At 46.2% G+C, this 23,267-nt stretch overlaps 1 protein-coding gene across 1 annotated transcript; it reads right to left on the bottom strand.

Annotated features, from left to right (window-relative positions):
• Positions 1–3,622: 3,622 nt before the first annotated feature.
• NMRK2 (nicotinamide riboside kinase 2) lies at positions 3,623–17,756 on the bottom strand. Its single transcript, XM_063291001.1, has 7 exons — positions 17,653–17,756; positions 14,374–14,464; positions 10,915–10,963; positions 10,531–10,708; positions 6,388–6,459; positions 4,469–4,575; positions 3,623–4,092 (listed from the first exon to the last, which is right to left on the bottom strand). The coding sequence occupies exons 1-7, from the start codon at positions 17,676–17,678 to the stop codon at positions 4,007–4,009; spliced, it is 609 nt and encodes a 202-aa protein (XP_063147071.1). The 5' UTR covers positions 17,679–17,756; the 3' UTR covers positions 3,623–4,006.
• Between the last annotated feature and the right edge of the window lie 5,511 nt (positions 17,757–23,267).

The following is a 23,267-nucleotide window of genomic DNA, read 5'->3' as shown; positions in this document are numbered from 1 at the left end:
GCAACTTGTAACTTTAATAGAAACATTCATTTAAGGAAATCCATTGGGGGGGTAAGCAGTCAGGGTCAGTCCCTAAGTCCCTATCTACACCCCACCAAAGTCACTGCCACCAGAGTCACATTTCCCACGGGTCCCTCCTCTGAGAACATCTAAGGCAGTGTTTGTTTATTATTTATTTATTTATTTATTTATTGAACAGATTTATAAGGCCGCCCAACTCACACACGGTGACTCCAGGCAGCTTACAAAATTAAAAACCATAAAAACACAAAAGATACCCTCCGGCGGTGGCAAATACATTCGTATCAGTCATGTGATTGGCTCCGAAGCAGCCTGGGGTCCCCAGGCCCGCTGACAGAACCAGGTCCTCAGGGCCTTCTGGAAAAGGAGCAAGGAGGGAGCCGACCTTATACCTGGGGGAATGATGCTCCAAAGGGAGGGAGCCACCACGGAGAAGGCCCTTTTCCTTGGCCCCACTAGATGTACCTCCCTAACTGAAGGGACCCACAACATGCCCTGCCTCCCCACTCTGGTGGGCTGGGTGGATTTAACTGGAAAAAGGCGGTCCTGCAAATAGCTGGGCCTGCTGGGGAATTCTGGGAGTTCACATACCTTAAAGTTGCCACGGTTGAGAAACACTGATCTAAGGTAACTTAGACAAAGACCCTGGTTCACAGTGGAAAGCACTTTTCCCCCAGAATGGCTATCTTCACACAACACATTCGTTCATGGTTAATTTGCTACCTGGCCACCCAGGAAACCCAGTTTCCTTTATGGATCTGCTGAACCTCAACCCGAGCAAGCAGCTACATTCATACAACACACTAGGCCAAAATGTGGTTCAAGGAATTGGCCACATTCAACATGCAAACGAAAGGACTGAGAAGATACGATGATGCACGTCCAAAAGGCCGCCAGCAGCAAAAGAGGGGAGGACCTATTATCTGTGGAAAGAGAGAGCAGGACAGACCAGCAAGCTGAAGTTAAGAGATTCAGGTTGAATATTAGGATTTTCCTGCCAGGGAGAGGGTTGAAGCAAAAGAACGGTCCGCCTTGAACAGGGGTGGACTTACTGGAGGCTTTCAGATGGGGGTGGATGGTTACTGTCAGATTCCTGTCTCTTCCAACCTGTACATGCTACGACTCTGGGATTGCACGGAGAAGACTTTTTTTTTCAAAAAGTGTATACATTCTTCCATTATAAACCCTCAGTTCCATTTCCTTTCTCTTTCAGTTTCCTCCCTTGCTTTAATGGGCTGTGGGTGAGATGGGTGCAGAAATGTGCCCAGCGGCTGTAACAAGGCTTGGAGTGGCAATTAGATTCCCCAGAGCCTTTTGATTACGATCCCGCTCAGATCTCCTGGCCGAGCAACCCGTGTGTGTCCATGGCTGTCTTAACAAATTGGTTGTTCAAGGAAAGGTGGCTGTGGCATTTCCAAGAGGTACTGCTCCTGCCTGCCACTGGGTCTTCCTCAAGGCCACGTTCACAAGCCACCTCTGGTCCTTGAGTCACCCAAACGCCTGCCAGGCAAATTGGGCTGCTCTGACATCTAGGCACTAGGCACCAAGTGGCACCGTCCTTGCAGTTTCAGCGAGGGACAGGTTCAGCAAAAAGAGGGGGCCACTGGACATCACCTGCCACTAGCAAGGACGACACCCATTGCTCTTCTGAACACATGGAAAGCAGAGTTGGGAGAATAGAGCCCATGCCTGGGATCGAGGTTTCGGCCACCTGTCTTACAGGTGACTGACAGGTTGCAGGCTCAGAAGTTCTCTGCACCTGCCACCAGTCAGTTGAGCTATTTCTGAACCCAGGTCTAGCCCTCTTGGGAAAGAGCATCAACGTCCCAAAACAGCCCAGCTGACAGATTGCAGGCACAGAGGAGTGGGTGGGCACTGACCTTCTGCACAGTGCAGGACGAACCCTCCCTCAGGCTGGTCCCTTTCAGGCCATATATGCTCTGTTGATTATAGAAAAGCCTTTGAAGGAGTTGACCACGTCAAGCGGTGGAATCTACTCAATAAAAACAGGAGTCCCAGAACACCTCCGTGTCCTCATGAGAAACTCACATGCAGGTCAGGGAGCCGCAGCCTGGATGAAACGCGGCTGGACAGACTGGCTCCGGTTTGGCCAAGGAGTGAGACAAGACCGTATACTCTCTCATTATTCATTCATCCAATATCCTAAATATACATTGAGGGAACCTGGACTGGAAGATGAGCATAGGTCCCCCACGTGGGGGAGATGGGCGGTGATAAAAATGTGATAAATAAATAAAATAAATAAATAAATCGTGTTACAACTGGAGGAAGAAACATCAGCAACCTGCACTTTGCTGATGACGCTATTCTGATAGACAAAAATGCGAAGGATTTGCAAGCTCTAGTACTGAAAGTCAAGTTGCACAGAGGAGAAATGGACTGTGATTAAATAAGAAGACCTAACTAATGACAACAGGGACAGCAGCCAGCCTTTAGAATTAACAGCACAGATACCGAAGTGTCAGATAGCTTCTGGCATTTAGCATCAGCCTTCAGCCTAGTGCTTGGCAGAGCAGCCACGAAGGCCTTGGAAAAGACTCAGATGCCGTGATGCATCTGCATTTGCAGAGCCGCGGGACCCGGGACCCTCTGAAAGCAGAAGTTAGACCTTGATGAAGCAGGATAGGGAGAGCATTGACGCTTTGGAATTTTGGTGCTGGAGAAGATGCTGTGGACAGCCAAGAAAACAAGCAAATGGACCATAGTTGTTCTTGAGTTCACACTTGAGGCATAATGACCAGGCTCAAATTATATTTTGCACACCAAGCTCCCTTGAGAAGTCTATAACGTTGGGAAATGTGGAAGGAGAAAGGACCACCAGCAACAAGGTGGATGGACTCGATTACAGCCACAGGGGGGAGCGGCTGGACATTCCAAAGGATGGGAACAGACCATCCTGGAAAGTCTTTCCATATAGTCACTAAGAGTTGACAACTACAGGTAGTCCTCACTTAACAACCTCAATTGGGAACAGAATTTCAGTTGCTGAGTGAAGCGGTCATTAAGCAAATCTGACCAGATTTTACATTTTTTGCAGCAGTCGTTAAGCAAATCATGCAGTTCCCCATTGATTTTGCTTGCCAGAAGCTGTCTGGGAAGGTCAAAAATGGCAGTCATGTGACCGTGGGACGCTGGGATGGTTATAAATGCAAACGGTTGCCAAGCGCCCAAATTGTGATGGTGAGGATTGGTTATAAGTCAGTTTTTTCAGCATCGTCCCATCACTAAACGAATAGTCATTAAGTGAGGACTACCTGTAGATGGCACATAAGGGATAATCACATCCCAGCCATGGCTGCATCAAGTGTCTTTCATTGTATCCATCATTAAAGTTGTGTTAGGGGAAAAAAGGAAGTACTGCTATAAAACTGGAATAGCTAAAAACGACTTCACGCTGCCTCCGTGGCAGGCTGGGTGTGTCATGAGGACGTGGGAAGGTCCTAAGCCAGTTAAGAGATGCTGCAGATGGATGACTGTTCCCAAGTACGATACGAAATGTTTAAATCCTTCTTTATTGAATATACAGTGTGGTATTACAGAAATAGTTACAGAGAAGGTGGCTATTAGTACCACGAAAAGACGTATGAGTAGTATTTTACAAACTTCATCCAAGTATAAAAATGCATCTTAAAAACACAGTATCAATCGAATATAAAATAAGAAGATAAAAAACTGCCCACGGCTGTGTGGTAGATAAGTCAGCTTAACTTTCAAGTATATACATAGAAGTTGTTTCCTAAAGGACAGTGTCCGTCAGGCTTTTTAAAACTCGACCCCACGTGCTTGTGCTAATATCCAAAAGAGCATTTACATCAAATCTGTACATGGATCTTTCTGTTCCCCACAAGTCCTGAAAAGCAAAAAGGAAGAAACTGACATCTAAGCTATGGAAATAGGTAACTATTTTACTGTAAGGCGGTAGAATTTCCTCCCTCTCCCCTGAATCAGTCCAGAATATATTCACCTATGAACAGTTCAAGAGCGTGTTCTGAATATCATCCAAGACTTGCACATAAAGATCATCTCTGGACTTCAGTCCATCCAGATAAACTGAAAATAAGAAGGGGTAATTACAAACTTGCATGTAGTTATGCTGAGACTGAACCCGTTTTCAGCAGGCATGTAGAGATCTATCCCCAGTCATTAGTCAAGACATAACACCACAGTTCTAATCACCTTTCTAGGAAAAGCTTCAATTACTTCCTTAAGAATAAGCAGGCTTAGCATTATGCCTGGAGCTCAGAAACAGGAAGAGCAATGTTTTCCTGGACACGAGATGACTGGTCCCATCACAGGGAAGAAGCAAGCAGCTTGCTCGTCATGTTCTTACTAAGGCGTTTTCGAGCCCCTGGCATTCCATTCATTCAGGGCTTTTTAGACAAAAGCCTTCTTAATTACAGTCAAGTTATTGCCAAGTGTTTCTTACCAACATTGACTTCACTGGCCTCCATTTCCTTCCTGTATTTAAGATACATTGGCCAGACATGACCGTCAAAGAGACCAGGAGGGTCAGGAACTGTGTATTTACGTGTACTGAAAGAAAGGAAGGAAGGAAGGAAGGAAGGAAGTTGAACTGTACAGCACTAGAGAACAATCAATTCTCTTCAATAGTTTGCAGTATACTTATTATAACTTATGCCACTTCTTATGAATCAGCTAAATTTCTTGTTCTGTTATACTCTATTTTCTCCAAAAGCTGAATGGCTATTTATGACATATGCATCATTCTTAATTAAGGCTGAAGCCATTCGCTCATCTGGGGTTTGTAAGCTGAAGTGAGTGTGCGCATGCGAGTGTGCATGTTTGTGTGTCTACACCTTCAAGCCAGTGTGGACTCCTGGGAACTGCCTGGACAAGTCCCTGCAGTTTCCTTAAGGCAAGTTGTTTTGGAAATGGTTTGCCATTGCCTCCTTTCTAGGGCTGAGAGAAAGCGACTGGCCCAAAGTCCCCCAGCTGGTTTTGTGCCTAAGGCAGGACTCGAACTCACAGTCCCCCAATTTCTAGCCCAGTGCCTTTCACTACTACACCAAACGCGTCCTCTTACAAGCCAGTCGCCCAGTCCAAAATTTTAAGAGCTCGGACTGGCAAGGCAAGTAATGCTCTGAGTCCTCATAGATTTGCAACATAAACGTGGAGTCCAGATCTGCAGTGGTCAAGATGGGGAAAAGAATGGCCCAAACTCCACTGGCTTGAAAAGGCAGGAGGAAAAGGCCTAAGCTTCAGCCCAGGTAGTTCTCATTTAGTGATTGCCTCATTTAGCAACCGTCCAGTTACGACAGTGATGAAAAAGTAACTTTGTGACCCATCCTCACCTTTACGACCTTCACAGGTCTGTAAAGCAAAGGAGGTTGAAGTAAAATCATGAGCAGTTTCACTTAGTGACCGCTTCACTTAACGCCTGAGTTGCCAGTCCTAATTGTGGTTGCTAAATGAGGACTATCCGTATATACAGCTTGATTCCTATATTCTGCAGTGGACAGATCTCCAGGGTCCAGCTGTGTCTTCTTTCTGGCCACATTAAAGCTACTCTTCTAGCAACGCAGAACCTGAATCGTGCTCCTGAAAGGGGAGCTGAGTTCTAAAGAGGAGAGATTTACAGCTGTCCCTGACCAGAAATCTGACCACCCTCTCCAAATAACGCCGCCTCCCCTTCCTGGCTGGGGCAGCCCTGCCGTGCCATGAACTGCCACTCTGCCCGGTGGGCCACCCAGACAGGTTTTGCCAGAAGGCTGTACGCCACAAGTTAAAGGCACTGGATCTAAGAAATCTTCATCATCACCATCATCATCGATTAATTAATATGCCACCCAGCTCCCAGCGACTCTTAACCTTCAGCTCTGAGAAAATTGCCCCTTCTGGATAAAGATTAAGTTCCTTGAAAAGACGTGTCTGGGAATGTCACCACGTTGATACAGGTAGTCCTCACTTAATGACCACAATTGGGACTGGAGTTTTGGTTGCTAAGCAAAGCAGTCATTACATGAATCCGACCTTATTTTACGACCTTTCTTGTGGTGGTCATTAAGTGAATCACCATGGGCGTTAAGCAAACCACAGGGTTGTTAAGCAAATCATGTGGTTCCCGTTGATTTTGCTTGCCAGAAACCAGCCAGGAAGGTCTAAAATGACAATCACGTGGCCGTGGGGATGCTGCGATGGTCCTAAGTGTGAGAACCGGTCTTAAGTCATTTGTTGCAACACCGTTGTAAGTCCAAACTGTCACTAAATGAATGGTTGTTAAGTGAGGACTACTTGTAAGTTCTCTCATCCTCCAACCTCCATTACTTGCAAGGAACAAGGTGACGTTTTCGCCCTGTGCACTTTAGGTCACGAGACTGTCCTTACCTCCTCCTCCGTTTGCATTCGTCATAAGGAACGGCTAAGTAGTAGCGTTTATCAAACAGGTCCACCAGAGGCCTACGGGAAGAAAAGGGGACCAGGGCATTTCGCATCTGGCAGGGCACTTGAGGTGTCCAATTCCATAAACCCACATCTTCCCACTGGTGCTTTTCGGCACCCCGTTTCTACGTGCTCTCTTGGGGCACTTCCGCGGAGCTCCCATTTTTGCCCCCCCAGGCTCTCCAAATAGCTCATACAACTCCTCTTAAAGACCTCCAGCTGGCTTACAGGGGGCGGGGGGCGCACACTGCCTGGAGGTCAATTTTTAGACACTTCTATAAACCAGCTGGAGGGAGAAACTTGTCTGGACTTTGTGCTGGGCAATTAAAACGAAAAACAGAACTACAGTAAAGCAGCCACTCGGCTCAGTTTAAGAACATCGATGTTGGGATCCTGGGATATTGCAGTGATTCATCAGTTCGGGGGAAAAGAAGAGCCAAATAAGCAAGCCTTTCCACCTCCAAGCTGCAGCAATGGCGACATTTTATTCATCCATCCATCCATCCATCCGTCCATCCAATTTATATAGCTGCCCATCTCAAACCAGTGACTCTGGGAAGCTAACAATAATAAAAACAATCAAACAATAAACAAGTGTTGCAGCAGAGCTGGACGTTAATTGGCTTTGTCACCCAGGAGTGATGATGGGTGTAATTGCCCCATTCATCTGAGGGTGGTGGACGTGCCTTAAAGAGCTGTGTTTCACCCTCCCCGGAAGATCTAATTAGCAATGCTGCCCAGAGTCACTTGTTGAGGTGAGTGGCTATAGGAATCAAATCAAATCAAATCAAATCATAAATTTTAGCCACCTTAAAGAACTAATTCGTTATAAAATGTCACTCAGTTGCATCTTACTTAGGAAAAAGATAATTAATTAAGATTAATAATCCAATAACAGATAATTTACTAGATAATTAGATAATTATCTAATAGATCATTTATGTCACGCTGAAAAATAAATACAATCTCAACCTGTTTATTAGAGTGGGATGACACTTCACTCACAAAACTTGAAAACACTGATTAGTTTTAGCCATTTTAGATGCCTCAGTAAGTTGCAGAAGATATGAAAAGAGATTGGCCTGTCTTTGGCAGAGTGTAACAAGGATCTTGGGACTACAGTTCTCACCACCACAAGCAAAACCAACATAGTGCAACATATTTAGAGAGAACCAGCCTGGAGAAGCCTTGACTACGGCTTATAGACGGCAGAGTAGAAAGACTAAGTTCCAGGTGTTGACCCCAGAACATCTCCATAAAATTGACTATATTCCCTGTAGATCTGCCAGGTATGCGCACTGCTTAGGAACAGATCTGCGATTCTAGACAGCAATCCTAGAAAACTCCTTAAAAACACTGTGATCTAAAGCAGTGTCTTCAAACTTGGCAATTTTAGGATGAGTGGACTTCCAGTTCTGGCTCTTAAGGCACCATTTGAAATGGTAATTTTTCCTGTACTGTATGATAAATGTCTCCTGCACAAATGATTCTTTGCAGAATAAAATGTATGCATTTTTCAATCTCCTGGGAATGAAGCCACGCGCTACTTTTTCTCTAAAAATACAAAGATAAATAATTTGAAATACCCAGAATTGGAATCACAACAAGAAACAGCCGGTAGCTGATTTTAATTTTCAAGAAGTGAGTCTTTGATATTAAGTTAATTAAAAAGACAAATGGATACTTCCTTTTATGATACTTTTTCACCATTCATTCATTCATTCATTCAACTTGTGAATAACTTTGTAACCAAAATTTTTCAGGAAAGGTCTATGTATTTCTTTGGCTCACTGACTAAACTAAAATCCACTGAGGACCAAGGAAGTGTCCACAACTTGATTTGCTGAATATATTTTTAGGGTCTAATGCAAATATTTACTCTAAAGAATTAGTGGTATTTTTGTTGATTGCCTCTAGAATCTCCATAGCTAAACACTGGAAAGATAAAACTATGGAATTGGAGCTCTGGCACCAAAATATCTGGTGTCTTGTCATAACAGAGAAATTGACCGACACTCTTCACCTGTGTTCTGGTCAACTTAAAATGAAACCCGTCTCAAATATATGGTCTGTTTTTATATCTTATGCTAACCAGGGGAAAACAGAATTGTTTTACATCAGATGAATGTATCAGCGTGTGGAAGGAATATGAAGGAATTTAATGGTTTCATGCATTGTTTTTCTTGTTCCCTTTTTAACCCCTACATGCATTCATTGAATTTTATTGCACTGTTTATAATAATTGGGGTTTATTTTAGAAATAAGAATTGCTTTTTTAAAAAATTCATTGGGGAGGCCTAGGATGTAGCCAGCCACAGTTACCGTTACCGATCTGAAATCTCAGGCCTAGGCTGACAATAAGGGCAACCTGTCATCACAGCTTTGCATGACCTCCCGTGCCAGAGACAGTAGGTGACCGGTGGACAATGCAACCCCTTCGTCTTTGTCCTGCTTACAGTCTTCGCTTGGTCACCAGAGCTGCACTGGCTTTGAAGGGGATTCAGATATGATCACTTTATCCCATCAGTGGGTTAATTTCAATGAAGTGTGCCACTGATCCTTTCCAGACAGAGTAAGGGGTCTTGTCCAGGGTAGAGAAGAAGAAGCAATTGAAGTCCTGCGGGCCTTCTGCAAGCATCCCAGCTCTCTGTTGTTCTTCCCAGCTGATGGACTTTTTTCAGAGTTTGGTACAAGCTGAAAAGGACCAGCCTTTTGAAAAAGTACCATACTTCCATGAAGTCCAAAGCAGAGGAAGAGGAGGAGAAGATGGAGAAGGAGGAGGAGGAGGAGGAGAAGGAGAAGATGGAGATGGAGAAGATGGAGATGGAGAAGAAGGAGATGGAGAAGGATATGGAGAAGGACGAGAAGGAGATGGAGAAGGAGAAGATGGAGAAGGAGGAGGAGGAGGAGGAGGAGATGGAGAAGAAGGAGAAGGAGGAGATGGAGATGAAGGAGAAGGAGAAGGAGGAGATGGAGATGGAGAAGAAGGAGAAGATGGAGAAGGAGATGGAGATGGAGAAGAAGGAGAAGATGGAGAAGGAGATGGAGAAGAAGGAGAAGGAGGAGGAGATGGAGATGGAGAAGATGGAGAAGAAGGAGAAGGAGAAGGAGACGGAAAAGGAGGAGGAGATGGAGAAGAAGGAGATGGAGATGGAGATGGAGAAGGAGAAGGAGGAGGAGGAGGAGGAGGAGGAGATGGAGGTAGAGATGGAGGAGGAGGAGGAGAAGGAGAAGGAGATGGAGATGGAGAAGAAGGAGAAGGAAAAGATGGAGAAGGAGATGGAGAAGGAGATGGAGGAGATGGAGATGGAGATGGAGGAAATGGATGGAGATGGAGATGGAGGAGAAGGAGAAGATGGAGAAGGAGATGGAGAAGAAGGAGAAGGAGGAGGAGATGGAGATGGAGAAGATGGAGAAGAAGGAGAAGGAGACGGAAAAGGAGGAGGAGATGGAGAAGAAGGAGAAGATGGAGAAGGAGATGGAGATGGAGAAGAAGGAGAAGATGGAGAAGGAGATGGAGAAGAAGGAGAAGGAGGAGGAGATGGAGATGGAGAAGATGGAGAAGAAGGAGAAGGAGAAGGGGAAAAGGAGGAGGAGATGGAGAAGAAGGAGATGGAGATGGAGATGGAGAAGGAGAAGGAGGAGGAGGAGGAGGAGGAGGAGGAGGAGGAGATGGAGGTAGAGATGGAGGAGGAGGAGGAGAAGGAGAAGGAGATGGAGATGGAGAAGAAGGAGAAGGAAAAGATGGAGAAGGAGATGGAGAAGGAGATGGAGGAGATGGAGATGGAGATGGAGGAGATGGATGGAGATGGAGATGGAGGAGAAGGAGAAGGAGATGGAGAAGGAAGAGGTGGAGAGGGGAAGGAAGGAGGAAGGGAGGGAGGGGGAGGAGGAGATTTGGGCTACTCTGCTTTAACTTCAACCATTTTGCAAAAACAGGGAGACTGGAGAGTGATAATGACTACATGAAATTGTTGCTCAAAGCTCAGAAGCAGGATCAGTTTTTTAAAAAAGAGCCCAAGAACAATTTAAACAATATCCAACAACATAAACGACTAAAATGAGCAATAGCAAAGTATGGGTTTCTACCTGTAGTTATAGAGCAGAAATCCCTCCACCACCAGTATGTGGACATCCTCAGAAGTGGGCATCTTTGAGTCATCTTTGAGTGCAAGATTCACTCCATGGGAGCGGGCAAACTTCACGGGGTTCTCAGTCCAGGCCCGTACCGTGTTCACCATCGCGTCCATATCCAAGGAAGCCAAGACTGGTTAGAGGGAATAAATTTATATATACGCATATGCAAACAGCAGTTTAAAAAACATGAAACTCAGTGTGAAAGTATATAAATTAAAGAAGTGAATTTATAAAATTATTTAAATTTTACTGTTAAGTTTTTAATAATAGAAGAGTGATAAAAATATACTTAGGAAAATATACATTACTGCATCCTATAGCGAACACCGTTCTTACCATCCCATTGCTTAAAGCCGTCTTCCCCGACTTGTATTTGATCTTGTGGCTGAAATATAGTGATCAATAAAACATTGCTGCAAACGCAGGGTGATCAGTTACTTAAGATCCGATCACAACCTGGACACTACTGCAAAACACACAGACACACACACACACAAGGCAGGTGCTCTCTTAGCAAAACAGCTGCGGTGCGCACAAATCCACGGCCCCACCCTTGTCCCAGGAGACCTAAAATATAACGTTTTGCTCTGTGGTATACATAAAACTGCTTCTCCTCCCAGTTTCAAATACGGCCTAAAATGACTGCATTAGGCATGAACTCACAACCCAGTTTTGGGAAATGAGTAAGATGCTTAATGTTAAGTCACAGCTATACAGATTAGACCAGGGTTTCTCAAGCTTGGCCACTTGAAGATGGGTGGACTTCAACGCCCGGAATTCCCCAGCCAGTTCTGCTGGCTGGGGAATTCTGGGCGTTGAAGTCCACCCATCTTCAAGTGGCCAAGCTTGAGAAACCCTGGATTACATTATGGCCCATGGAAAGATCTGGCAGGATTTAATATAGTTATGCCGTTGCATCCTCGAGAGATTTTCTGGGAATCAGAGGCAATACAAGCAAGCAATACATACCAAAACATGTTGCCTAAACGGACTATTACTATTTTACTCTTAGCTTTCCTTTCTCTAAATGACCCTGTAAACAACAAAAAAGTGATCGGCGCACTTGGTTGTTGTCGTTGAACTGTTTAAGGTTGCCATGTCGGGAAAAGTAGAATTGCCCCTGTGTGGGGCCATGATGTGCAGTTCCTACGTACTACTCAAGAAACAGCAGTGGGAATAACAGCTGGAGGTCTCTGACCTCCTTTTGCTTCTTGATTTTTAAACAGTCTGAAAGCTACAGATTACTTAGCCTCTGTTAGTCTCCCACTTCAGGGGCCGGAAACTGTGCTGCCAATCACAGTTGCAAGAGACTACAGGGGCTGCCCCCACAAGGTCCCCACCCTTGGATTAAATCAGATGTAAGACAAGGAAATTCAGTTGGTTGGGTGGCTTGTTTCAGCTGATCCTACAGAAGGTGTTTTTACTGAGAAAAAACGGAGAGGTTAAAACAGACGGTTTGCCTACGCAGCTTTACTCTGGGCTCAGTTGCTCAGAATTTGCTCCTTCTGAAATCTCTGGGCCTTACGTTGGTCGCAACCAATCTGGTTATGCCAACAAATTTCAAACGCAATTTAAGTGTGGGAGGGGGGGAAGGTAGGGGTGCCACAGCTTCTACCACAGAATCGGATTGTTATCTGTTTTAGACTTGCACATTTTGAAAATCAAACAGATCAGACAAGTTTATAAATTCAATTAAAAACAACTTGAAAAATGAGTTCAGGAATAGGGTGCTGTTCCCAGCTGGAACGGCGAAGACCTTCAAAGGACATAGATGTTGTGGGCAAGGCTGTCCCTGCCTTTAGGACCAGCCCACGGCAGAAGACCTTGCCGGGCCCTCGGTGGGGCCTGATCCCCCTACCAGCTCTGCAGGGGAAGGGTGCACCTGTTTCAGATGACACCGGGCAGGAACAGCAACTTCAGGTTGCCCTCCAAGCCATTTTTTAACCTGTGAACCTAGAAGGAGGGCAGCATCTGGGCTCTGCTTCAGACAGTGAAGTCTCTCAGGCCATCGTAAGGACGGCGTCAATGGTGTTTTAACCGTCGCTTGGATTTATATTCTGCTCGGGGGAGAAAACTCCTCTCTGCACGCGTTGTCTCAGCCCAGCCAGGCAACAGAAACAATCTGCTCAAGCTCTCTTTCCTAGAAACCCATAAAGGAATAATGTCTACATATCCATTGCATCTGGTTCCATTCTGCCTGGATTCCTTTGGGTGCTACAGAGATCCTGAGGTTTAAAACTGGGATTCCAAAATCCACTGGAAGTTCTTTTATTCCTCCAGATCCAGATACTGCAGACGTTCCACCCGGGGTCACCCTGCTTAAGGTCCTCCAACTGGGCCAAAGGGAACCGCTGTCCATTTTTGTCAGGCTACATGATTTGGGTTGCAGACTTCTGGATGGTAAGTAGGTGGAAGCAAAGGATGAACACTTCCTTGTCTCCCTGCTCCAGAGATCGGCAGCTCAGATTAGGTCGCCCCGCCTCTTGCATCTGGCCAACCTAAACATGCATTTCCTTCCTATAAAACATGCCAGGCTTCTAGTGTATTAATATATGTAGGCCTCTTGGCAATGCTCCTGTTTTTGAAATGAGAGGGTTGTGAGAGGCAGGCACACGCTTGCAAAAATAGGTACACTTGTCTACGCATGCACTTCTTATCTGCAACACAAGGCACGTTAAGTGAGCTGCTGACTTAGTCATCATACGGACCGCCGGTTTGTGGGCGCCGTTGAGAAAATGTTAGATTAAGGGACAATGACTTTCAGGCAAGCTCATAGTACAGGCCAGGGACAACTGAGAAGCACAGCGCTCAGAGGGGAAATCATTAGATAGGTTTGCAACAATTTCCTTTCACTGTGTTTGGCTTTTTTGAAAAAAAATCAAGCATGCATATAAATGCACAAAATAATGTTTGAAAATAGGTTCAGATGCGTATCTTTCAAATATGTACAGCTTTAAAATTTACAAATATATATTATTGCACAATAAAATGCTAGACTGAGAGAACAATTCAAAAGAGAGTTAATACATTTGCTTGTATTTTGTTTTTTAAAAAGGGGGGGGGCAGCCCAGAACACTTGGTTTTATTATGTCCATTCAATCCAGGAAACCCCTATGTGAAGGCTGGGAGTAGTAAGGGGACTGAGCTAGATTTCTGGGAAGGGAGACCTAAATGCCACTTGAGCCAAATATGTAGAGATGCCAGTCTATTTTTTCCAAATCAAAACACAGATATATTTCTTATGACCTGGTGAATAAAAGGAGATTACTTTTAACCAGTGGTTTTCAACCTTGGCAACTTTAAGATGCATGGACTTCAACTCCCAGAATTCCCCAGGCTGGCTAGGGAATTCTGGGTGTTGAAGTCACGCATCTTAAAGTTGCCAAGGCTGAAAACAACTGCTTTATACAATTGACAGCACTGATTTTGACCAGAGGTATTCGTGTTTCATTAGAGAGAAGGCAAGTCACTGTGGGCAAGGGTCCCCAAATGCGCCTGGCCTCTTGCCCCCAATCACATTAGCCGTTGCCCCCAAAACAGGGGGAGGGGGGCTTTTACCCTGGGTCCACTAATCCGGAGTTAATTAGGCAGCCTCTGCACTCTGCTCCATCTACTATTCCCCCCTTTTCTACAAAGGCCACTGAGACACATCTCCAGGCTACACACGCAATTCAAAAGAGTTAATACATTTGCTTCATACAGTACAACGATGCTCAGCTCACCTGGGCTCTCCTGGTGGACATTTTTCAACTCAATCAACCGCTATATCGATCAAAGGCAGAAAGTTCTACCTACCTTGAAGAAGTCATCCTGGTGGACAACACAACAGTTCGGGAGGGCTTGGATAAGTCTATTGGTCAAAGTGGTCTTGCCCCCATTGGTCACCCTAAAGGAGGGAATTGGAAGCAGAACAGCGAAGACTAGATTAGACGGGCAATTCAGGGCAGAGGTTGCCTGGAGTAGAGTGGCGAGGTGAGGACCAGGGTGGCGTTCTCCGAGAAGAGGGCAAGAGCTTCTCCTGCACTCCAGGAATCAAAGGCCCCTGAAGCTTGTTCCCTGCCCCTTCTCTCTGCCTGCCCCACAACTCTCTGACCGGAGAGTTGAAGTCCTGCTCCTTCTCTCTGCCTGCCCCACAACTCTCTGACCGGAAAGGGGACCTCTGGCCTGTGGGGTCCTCCACCTCCGGAGGCCAGAACTGTACAGTCATTTGCTTAAGGTGACAAGCAAGCTTTGCTGCCCACCAGTTTTTCTGCCCTGACTCCCCAGCCCCCAAAGGGTGGAAAGCCGTAGAAAGCCCCACTTTTTCACAAGATGGCTCTCTGAGGATTTAGAGGGGTTTAGAAAGACAGGGCTTGCAAGAGAATCACCACCATCGTGTCCATCCAACACACTTAACCCAGTTATTAAATAACCCACCCCGTCCCATAACTCAGGAGGTACATCACGCTGTGCCAAGATTCCATTTTCAGAGGAATTTCCACCCTAATCCCTTGGCAGAAATGCTCAGGGGGCATCACGTGAAGAGAGGCATAAATCCACCCAGCTACATTTCCCTAAGCTTTATGGAGTAGTTTGTTTGTTATTTATTTATGTAGTAAATCTATATGGCCACCCAACCCACACTCAGTGACTACGTAGTTGCCCTGATGGATTTTCGCCCGCCCAGGAGGACAGAAGCAAACCTTATTTTTCAGTGTTTTTTGTATCATCCAGGGTCACCCCTTCTTACACAGAAGTACGTATCAGGGATGCACAGCAGGTGACTCCGTAGAACTGTGTTAGGCGATGGGCACCAATAATCAGTAGGAGTCTGGCAACACTGCTTCAGACTGAGTTTATTTATTTATTTATTGAATTTCATCACTGCCCATCTCACTCACAGAGCAACTCTGTCAAATGTAATAAAAATTATAATAGAATATAATAAAATTATTCATAAATAATTTTTTAAAAGTCTAAAAAGGTGCTACCAGATTCCTCCTGATTTGGGGCTGCAATACATGACCTTTGCTTTAAAAGTTCTGTTTTTAGAAGAGAAATTGAAAAAACGTCTTTATGCTCTGGGGCGCATGCAAAGTTTTTTAGGAAAGCAAATTCTCTGAGTCAAGCCCAGATCTGGCACCCTGCCATTTGGGTTCCAAGAGGGAAGGATGTCGAGCCTCCGGATTTTAAAAACTCCACCACGCTTCAACATCCAGCTTCAGCAAAGGCTGAACTCCCCAGGTCCTTTTTTAAGGCCTTTTACTTCTGAGCAACCGACAGAGAAACTGGGTGCGTTTATCGGGGTCTGGAGCCCAGCAAATGCGTTGGATGCTATCCGGCTGGGAAAGATGGGAGCAGTAGTCCTACTACATCGCCGGAGGCTGCTTTGGCCTCGGCTTCCTGTTTCCCACCCAGGGCAGACGGGGGCGGGGGGGCGAGGGGAGGGGCGCCTTTTCAAAAAAAGCGCGCCTTTCCCACCGCGGGTTCGTGATTGGCTGGCCGGCCGGCCGGCGGGCGCGCGGGCAGGTTCGCGCCGGGATGAATGAGCGCCCGCATGAATGGCGGCATAAGGGAACGAACGAATGAATGAACGGCCTTTCCCGCCCTGCCGGTTAAACGGTTTCTTTCCTTCGCGCCCGCTTTTCCCGTGTTCTTTTGAATGGGCCTGGCGGGCGCGGGAAAGGAGGGCGGGAAGAACGGGGGGGGGGGCAGAGGGAGAAAAGCCCCGCTCTGATCTGCGCGTATTTTGTCTTCCTGTTTCTCTGAGCACCGTTAATTGCTTCGGCGCCTCTTACGCAAAGAGCGACGGGCGGGGCAGTTCCCCCTCCCCGCCAAGGAACCGGCGCGGGTTTGGGGCAGTGGGAAATGTGGGGAGGGGGAGGGGTGAGATGCCTTTCATCTTTCAGCCTCAGCAGGCGAAGGCGGGGGCTGCGAGTCACCAAATCGGATGCCTTTTAATGAAGTTTGTGAAAGGGGGCCTCTTTATTAGGGGACGCCCTCGATCCGCTGGGCTCTCCTCCTGCGAGGCCAAACGGGTGAGGTAGGCTAGCCTGGGAAAGGGAGCTACCCCATCCAACCAGGAGCCCCGAGTGCCTTCTTAAGAGAGCTCTCTGCCCACTGACCCACGTGGGGGTTCACCCAACACGCCGGCCCCCTCGGGCTGGGGCTACACAACACGCAGCGCCACGTAAAACCAGCCACGGTTCGCGCTGTGGTCCGGCTCGTAAGTGGGTGGCACGAAGGCTGCCAAGGAATTGCAAACTGCTGCTGCTGCGCTTTCCGTGAACAATCCACGCAGTCTTTCTGGGGCCGAGGGGCTGGAAGCCTTGTAGGCTCACATTTTCATCCTGTTGAGATTGCAAAAAAAAAGAAAAAACCTCCCCAAATTTCCTCCTTCAGCTGTAGAGGACACCCATCCCGTTTTCCTGCACAATCCAGGGGGCAAGTCCGGGGCCTAAACCGTCCCTAAGATCAGGTGAATTACAGCTAATCTGGTAGATGGGATCAGATGCAAACTGCAAGGCCCTGAAATGTTCTGTGTTCTATCAGCCCCCGTAAGCGGGCAGGCAGACCCTCTCCTGCCTCCAGATTCAACTCCTTCCTGGCTGTCAGAGGAACAGCGACGAAAAGGTAATATTGGTCCTCTTGGGAAGGACCCAGAGTACCCCTGCAAAAACGGCCGTGACAGATGTCTTCCAGGACATCTTCCCATCTGATGAACGAGGACTTCTCTCCAGAGCTTTCAAATCTCTCTTAAAGAGCCCTATTTTGTTCCAGCAGCATGCAGCGAAAGAGGCGTTTTTCTTATTTTCATCAAATGCCGTTCACAATTTCCATTTCCTTTTCAGGCTCAGGTGGTCCAGTTTCTAAAGGCTCGCAACCTGAACTGCTCATTTGGAAACCTGCCAGAGGAAACCCGCCACGGCCAACCTTCAAACCTAAAGCAGCAAGTCGGGGGGAGATTCAGGGCCTGAATTTCCATCCAAACGCTGCCTGGGTTTCTCTTGCCCGCCTCCTCCCTCCCTCCGCCGACAACGCGCTTGGTTCGAGTCCTAGAGCGTGGAAAAAGGAGGTGGGGGAAAAGCCACTTACCCTCCGATTCCTAAGATATACTTCATCTTCTCGGGTGGGGGGACAAGAAGCAAGGGTGCTTGCTTATTAGAAATCAATAAAAGAATTGGAGCCTTTTCTCCGGAGCCTCCTCTCTGCTCAACTGAGGAACTGCAGAGAAAGGCGCCTGTGCCTGCCCCTTATACACCCTTGCCCCCACCCCGGGCAAAGCCCCCCCCCCGCTCCTTTTCCCCGCCCCGATCATGGATGGAAAAGCACATACTGCTCACCAGAGCAAGGGGGGCTCAGCGTGACCAGTCCTGCCAGGGGCGCGAGTCACTGTCATGCGCGCTGCGGCCACACCTGTTAGGGGGCCCTTGTCACACATCGGCGCTCGCGTCTCCTTCGGCCGGGCGGCTCGCTTATAAATAGCCCCTTGGCCAGCCGCCCTTTGCCTAAATTAGTCCCGGGGAAGTACAAGTGTCGCCCGCTTTTTACTCCCTCCATGGCAGAATTAGCCCTTCCCCGTTTCCTAGGAGGGTCTCTGGAGCATTTCTTCACTCTTAAATGCGTGCATGGGTAGAAGCCCCCAACCCATTTGATTTTTTTTCCTGACTTTATTCCTCTTTCCCCCACCCCATTTTTTGATGTTGTATTTGTTGACCTTCAGAGTTGTTAAAATACCTTAATGTGGTATATAATTTATATATAATCAAAAATCTTTGGTCCCTCAGTTCCTTCTTTATTCCTCTTGGGGTTTAAAAACCAAATCTTCATTGGAGATTAATTATAGTCCAAAACAGCCTTTCTCAACCTTCTGACCCTGGAGGAACCCTTGGGATATTTTCCAGGCCTCGGGGAACCCCTGCCCATTCAGGCTCAAGTATAGGCCAGAAGTTACAAAACTTATTATGTTTGTTTCATGAGTAGGCCTGTATGTATGCATTAACAGGGTTCTTAAACTAAAAATAAAGAATGCAACTTACCTCTGTAATGTGAAGTGGCCCAAATTTGAAATAATTTTTAAAATAAATCGTGATCTCCCAGGGAACCCCTAGGGACCTCTCGTGGAACCCGAGGGTTCCACAGAGCCCTGGTTGAGAAACCCTGGTCCAGAATAATTAACTTTTCCAGAAACCTCACAACCTAAATTCAGGCAGTCCATAGATCTAAGGAGCAAAAGGCATGAGGGGGTATTTACAGGCTCTCAAAGAGATCACAGATATCAGGGGCAGGGTGGGGGGTTGCTTATATCCAGCTGGGGAATCAATCTAAGATTTCGGGGCTGGCCCGGGCTGCAGTCGGCAGGTGAGGATGCAGAAAGGGTGGGGCCAGCATAAGGTCTTGCATGATTGAGGCATTTTAGGATTTATATATTTTAAGGTTTACATGCATATTTGTTTCCTCTTGTTTATTACTTCCTATTTCAAAATGGCACTTTTCAGAAATTGCTCGGGGGACCACATCTGAGTCCCGGCCCCCAAGTCGCCTGTCCTGGTGTGGTGCCCTTGTGGTATTGGACAGCTGTGGCGCTTTCACCTAAAAGGACTTCTTTGCTACAGCGTGGGAACTGCAGCTGTCCCTGTGGTGACAGGATCCCTGGCATGTTGCAAGGGCAGCCTGGCTTGGCTAGAGAGAGATCCTGCGGGTTCCCAATCAGGGGGGGGGGATTGTAGGAATGGACAACATCGTCCAAATCCCACACCAGTCAGGGTTCAGACCCAGGCACGGGACACAGCTGTCCTCGGTTGCTCGGGGTGATGACCTATGTTGGAGCCCGGATGGGGTAGAGCCCCTGTCCTGCTCTTTTGGACTTCCAGCAGCCTTCAACGCCCTCAACCATGGTATCCTTCCGGCTGGAGGCCCTGTTCTGCTGTGGTTCAGCTCCATCCTCAGAGGTCCATTCCGCTCAAGGGGGAAGAGATTGGGGACAGTTGTAAGTGTGAGTACTGGTCATAAGTCAGTTTTGCCAGCACCATTGTAAGTCCAAACCGTCACTAAACAAATGGTTGTTAAGCAAGGGCTATCTGTATACATTTGTTTAATAAATATAAATAAATAAAATGGTCAGTGCGGGTGTGCAGGTGACACCCCACCCCTTTGAACATGTGTTGCACACATGAAAAGAGAAGGGCTTCAATTGTGCGGTTGTGCCCACCATTTTGATCTCATTGACAGGCCCTGCAGATGCTGCTCCTCCTGATCTTCATCTCCTTTTTCTGAGATTGTGTTTCGAGGGCTTGGGAAAGGCATAAAGCTGGCCATCTTTCCCTGATAAATGGAGCATGGAAAAAGATGGTCTGTGGGACTGTGATGACTGCAACACTCATGCATTCATTCAATTACGTCTCATAAGCTTCTGCTTATAAATCTATTTTAATCAAGTGTGGCATTCAGTGCAGAGGAAAAGTTGCGAATGGAATTTCCCGTGCGTTTCTACATTTTAAAATCACAGTAACTTCAATTTCCCCCCACTGCCCTCTTAGGTATGCGCCCCTCCTTCTCGTGCCAGCAGATGGTTGTAACGGTTCTTTGCAGATGACCTTGGTGCAAAGAGCAGATAGCCCAAACAAGATGATTCACACTCCAACTATGGTCCCCCTCCCTGCTGGTTGACTCGCAGGTTGACACGGGTTGCTGCAGGATGGATGCAAGTCCAGTAAGATGTTCTGGGAACATTTGATCAGGGAGCATGACAGGGACATGAAGAGACACCTCTCCTGCCTTCCAGGAACTATCATGTATCACTACCTTTGTTGTTGTTGTTGTTTTTGAAGAGCCAAAAAATGGATGCATCTAAACAAATGAAAAATATTGAGAATCTTAAAACGTGGAGGCTTCCGGTGGGGAATGGTGGACTGAGCAGCTGTGCCCGCGGGCTAAGCAGGTGACATTGACAACGCAGCAGCTTTTTTCCAGCTCAGGCAAGTTTTCCTGAAGCCCCGAAACGTTCTCCGGATAAAGGAGAATGCCTGGAATCACCCCATCTGTCCTCTGGACGGCTGCTTGTAGCCAAAAGATTGCAAACCAGTGTTTTGACTGGTAAGAGCTTTTAGCTGGGAGGTGGGGATGTCGTTTTCCAAGCAGTGCTGTAGCCTTAAAGAAACATTAGGACCGGCCACCCCATTTCTAAATCACATATGTATATGTATATGTATATATTTTAAGTATGCATACCCTAAGAGAGGCTTTCTACAGTGGGTAGAAGCTGGCTTTCTTGGTGCTTATCATTATTTTTGGAATATTAGCATTTTCCTACATGTTGAATTGGCTGATTTGAACCTTCAGCTTTCTGCTTCTACTTTCCCTTGGGAACTGTCTGCTTATCTCACTTTCGCTTGTGTAAATACATTTTGGAACTTTTCCATATCCTTGACTTTCACTGGTTAAGCTCCTAGGGGGCGCCATAATCTACTGCATGAGATATGGAGGATTTTAAACGGATTTCTCCTGACTTCCACCAAGCATTTATGCAAGATATTCAGGATCTCATGGAAAATATGAGATCTAAAATGTGCCATCAGGTTGGGGATGTGATGGATGAAATCGAGGGATTCGACAGCGAGAGAAATGTTTCTTCTGAGAGTGAGATTGGGACTTCTATTGAGTTGCTGGATGAAGACTGGATAGTGGAGTTGGAGAAATTTAAGGGGGAGAGGGATTTGCAAGCAATAAGTGAAACTGACTTCCTGGTGGAATACCAGGAAAAAGAAGGGGTCATTATATTTGGGAGGTTTTTTGAGGAGAAGGTGGAATTTTTGAGGGGGGCACTTGGGCTGTTTGATTTTTTTCAAGAGAAAAGGTCTGCGCACATTGTGGGGATATGTAAATGCTCTGGTTTATTTTGAAGTGGGATAAGGGTTGAAGAATGTTTAGTTTAATTATTCCCTTCCTACTACTGTTCTATACATTTCTGTCTACTATAATAAAAATCAGATTAAAAAACACATAAATTGTCTGCCATTATACTTAATAGTTAACATCAGTCAAACCCTTAAAGCAAACCAGATAAATTAAATTTGTGTTATCCTTTGGGGGGAAAAAGTTGTTTAGGAGGTCTATGTGAATTTTTTTTTAATTTTAATATAAGGGGGAGGAGTAACTGTACTTAGTGATTTTTATTATATGCTGAAGTGGAATGATTTATAGAAATAATGTGGTTTTGGTTTAATATTTACTTTATTTTATTTTATATCCCACCTTTATTATTTTTATAAATAACTCAAGGTGGAGAACATAGCTAATCTTCCTCCTCCTATTTTTCCCACAACAACAACCCTGTGAGGTGGGCTGGGCAGAGAGAGGGACTGGCCCAAGGCCACCCAGCTGGCTTTCATGCCCAAGGTGGGACTAGAACTTACAGCCTCCTGGTTTCTAGCCCATTGGATTAGGGCTAGAGTTTTTGTATATTCTTGCTCTTAAAAGTCAGAGGCCACATCTTTTTCTAATTTTGAAAAAAAAAATATTCTGTTGTGTTTTCACACCTTTTTAGTTTCTTTTTTCTTTTTTTGTAGTTTTTTTTTTTTGTTTTTTCATAGTTTTTATCTTTGTCTTGAAACTTAATAAAAAAATTTTTTTTAAAGAGAATCTTAAAACGTGGGACAACTATCAAAGCTCTTGTGGAAAATCACTGCAGCCGTCTAGAAGACCCCGTGGATGTCGTAAAAGGCGTGTGTCTTCTGGCCGCACGTTTTATATTTCTCCTAAAGTATCAGTTAATCCTGCTTTCAGTTGCTCCCTCTCTTTGTTAAGTCATAGTTGTTATAACACGGTGTGCCACAAAGGGCAATCGGTACGTTCGCTGGTCATGTTCCTCAGAGTCAGAAGGTTTGTGTGAGCGAGCCAGTGCCAAGGGGCAATAATGCCCTCCTCATGGTCACCCCACTCCTGGGCTTATCTTCTGTGAAGGATTAAAGACCGTGAAAGACCATGAAGTAATTCAAACAATAGTAGAAAATAGGATTTAAACAGGCAGTTGCAGATAAACCGGCTTCACCCCACATTGCACTAGACCAGTGTTTTTCAACCTTGGCAACTTTAAGATGTGTGGACTTCAACTCCCAGAATTCCCCAGCCAGCCAGGCTGGCTGGGGAATTCTGGGAGTTGAAGCCCACACATCTTAAAGTTGCCAAGGTTGAAAAACACTGCACTAAAGCATAACACGATTATTTGTTTTGGTCTGAACTTGGGTGAACCCAGTTGTGATTTATTCAACAAGCCATGGTTAATAGTATTGTGAGTCAGCATGAAGAGTGCGTGGGAGTGGTTTTAAGTGGATGTGATTCGTGAGTATGCAACTAGCAAAATCTGGTTTCCGATAGGGCCATAGCTGGGATACCAATCTAAACTGGTAAAGGGCACTCCTAGAATCCAGGAGACACCCCCCACCCCAACTTGCTTGTTGGTTCTTTTGGCAGAATGCTATACAAAACCAGTGACATCATCTGGTTATTCAGTTTTCTCTATCCACAACATCTGGGTGACGTCTGCGCCTGTCCTTCCTGTCCTAAACTCTCTCTGGACGAGCTGTCCAAGAGTTGCACAGTCTCCCTGGGAGCAGAAGGGAAAGACAGTAGCTGCCCTTGGAGGTCATCGTTCAGCTTCAGCCAAACGGCCATCTCCCTCCTGATCCAACCTTCTGGATGCTGTGGGCCTC

Source organism: Candoia aspera, chromosome 1 (assembly GCF_035149785.1).
Source record: "Candoia aspera isolate rCanAsp1 chromosome 1, rCanAsp1.hap2, whole genome shotgun sequence".
NCBI classification, from domain to species: Eukaryota; Metazoa; Chordata; class Lepidosauria; order Squamata; family Boidae; genus Candoia; species Candoia aspera.
This window is presented reverse-complemented; position numbering and strand designations above follow the sequence as displayed.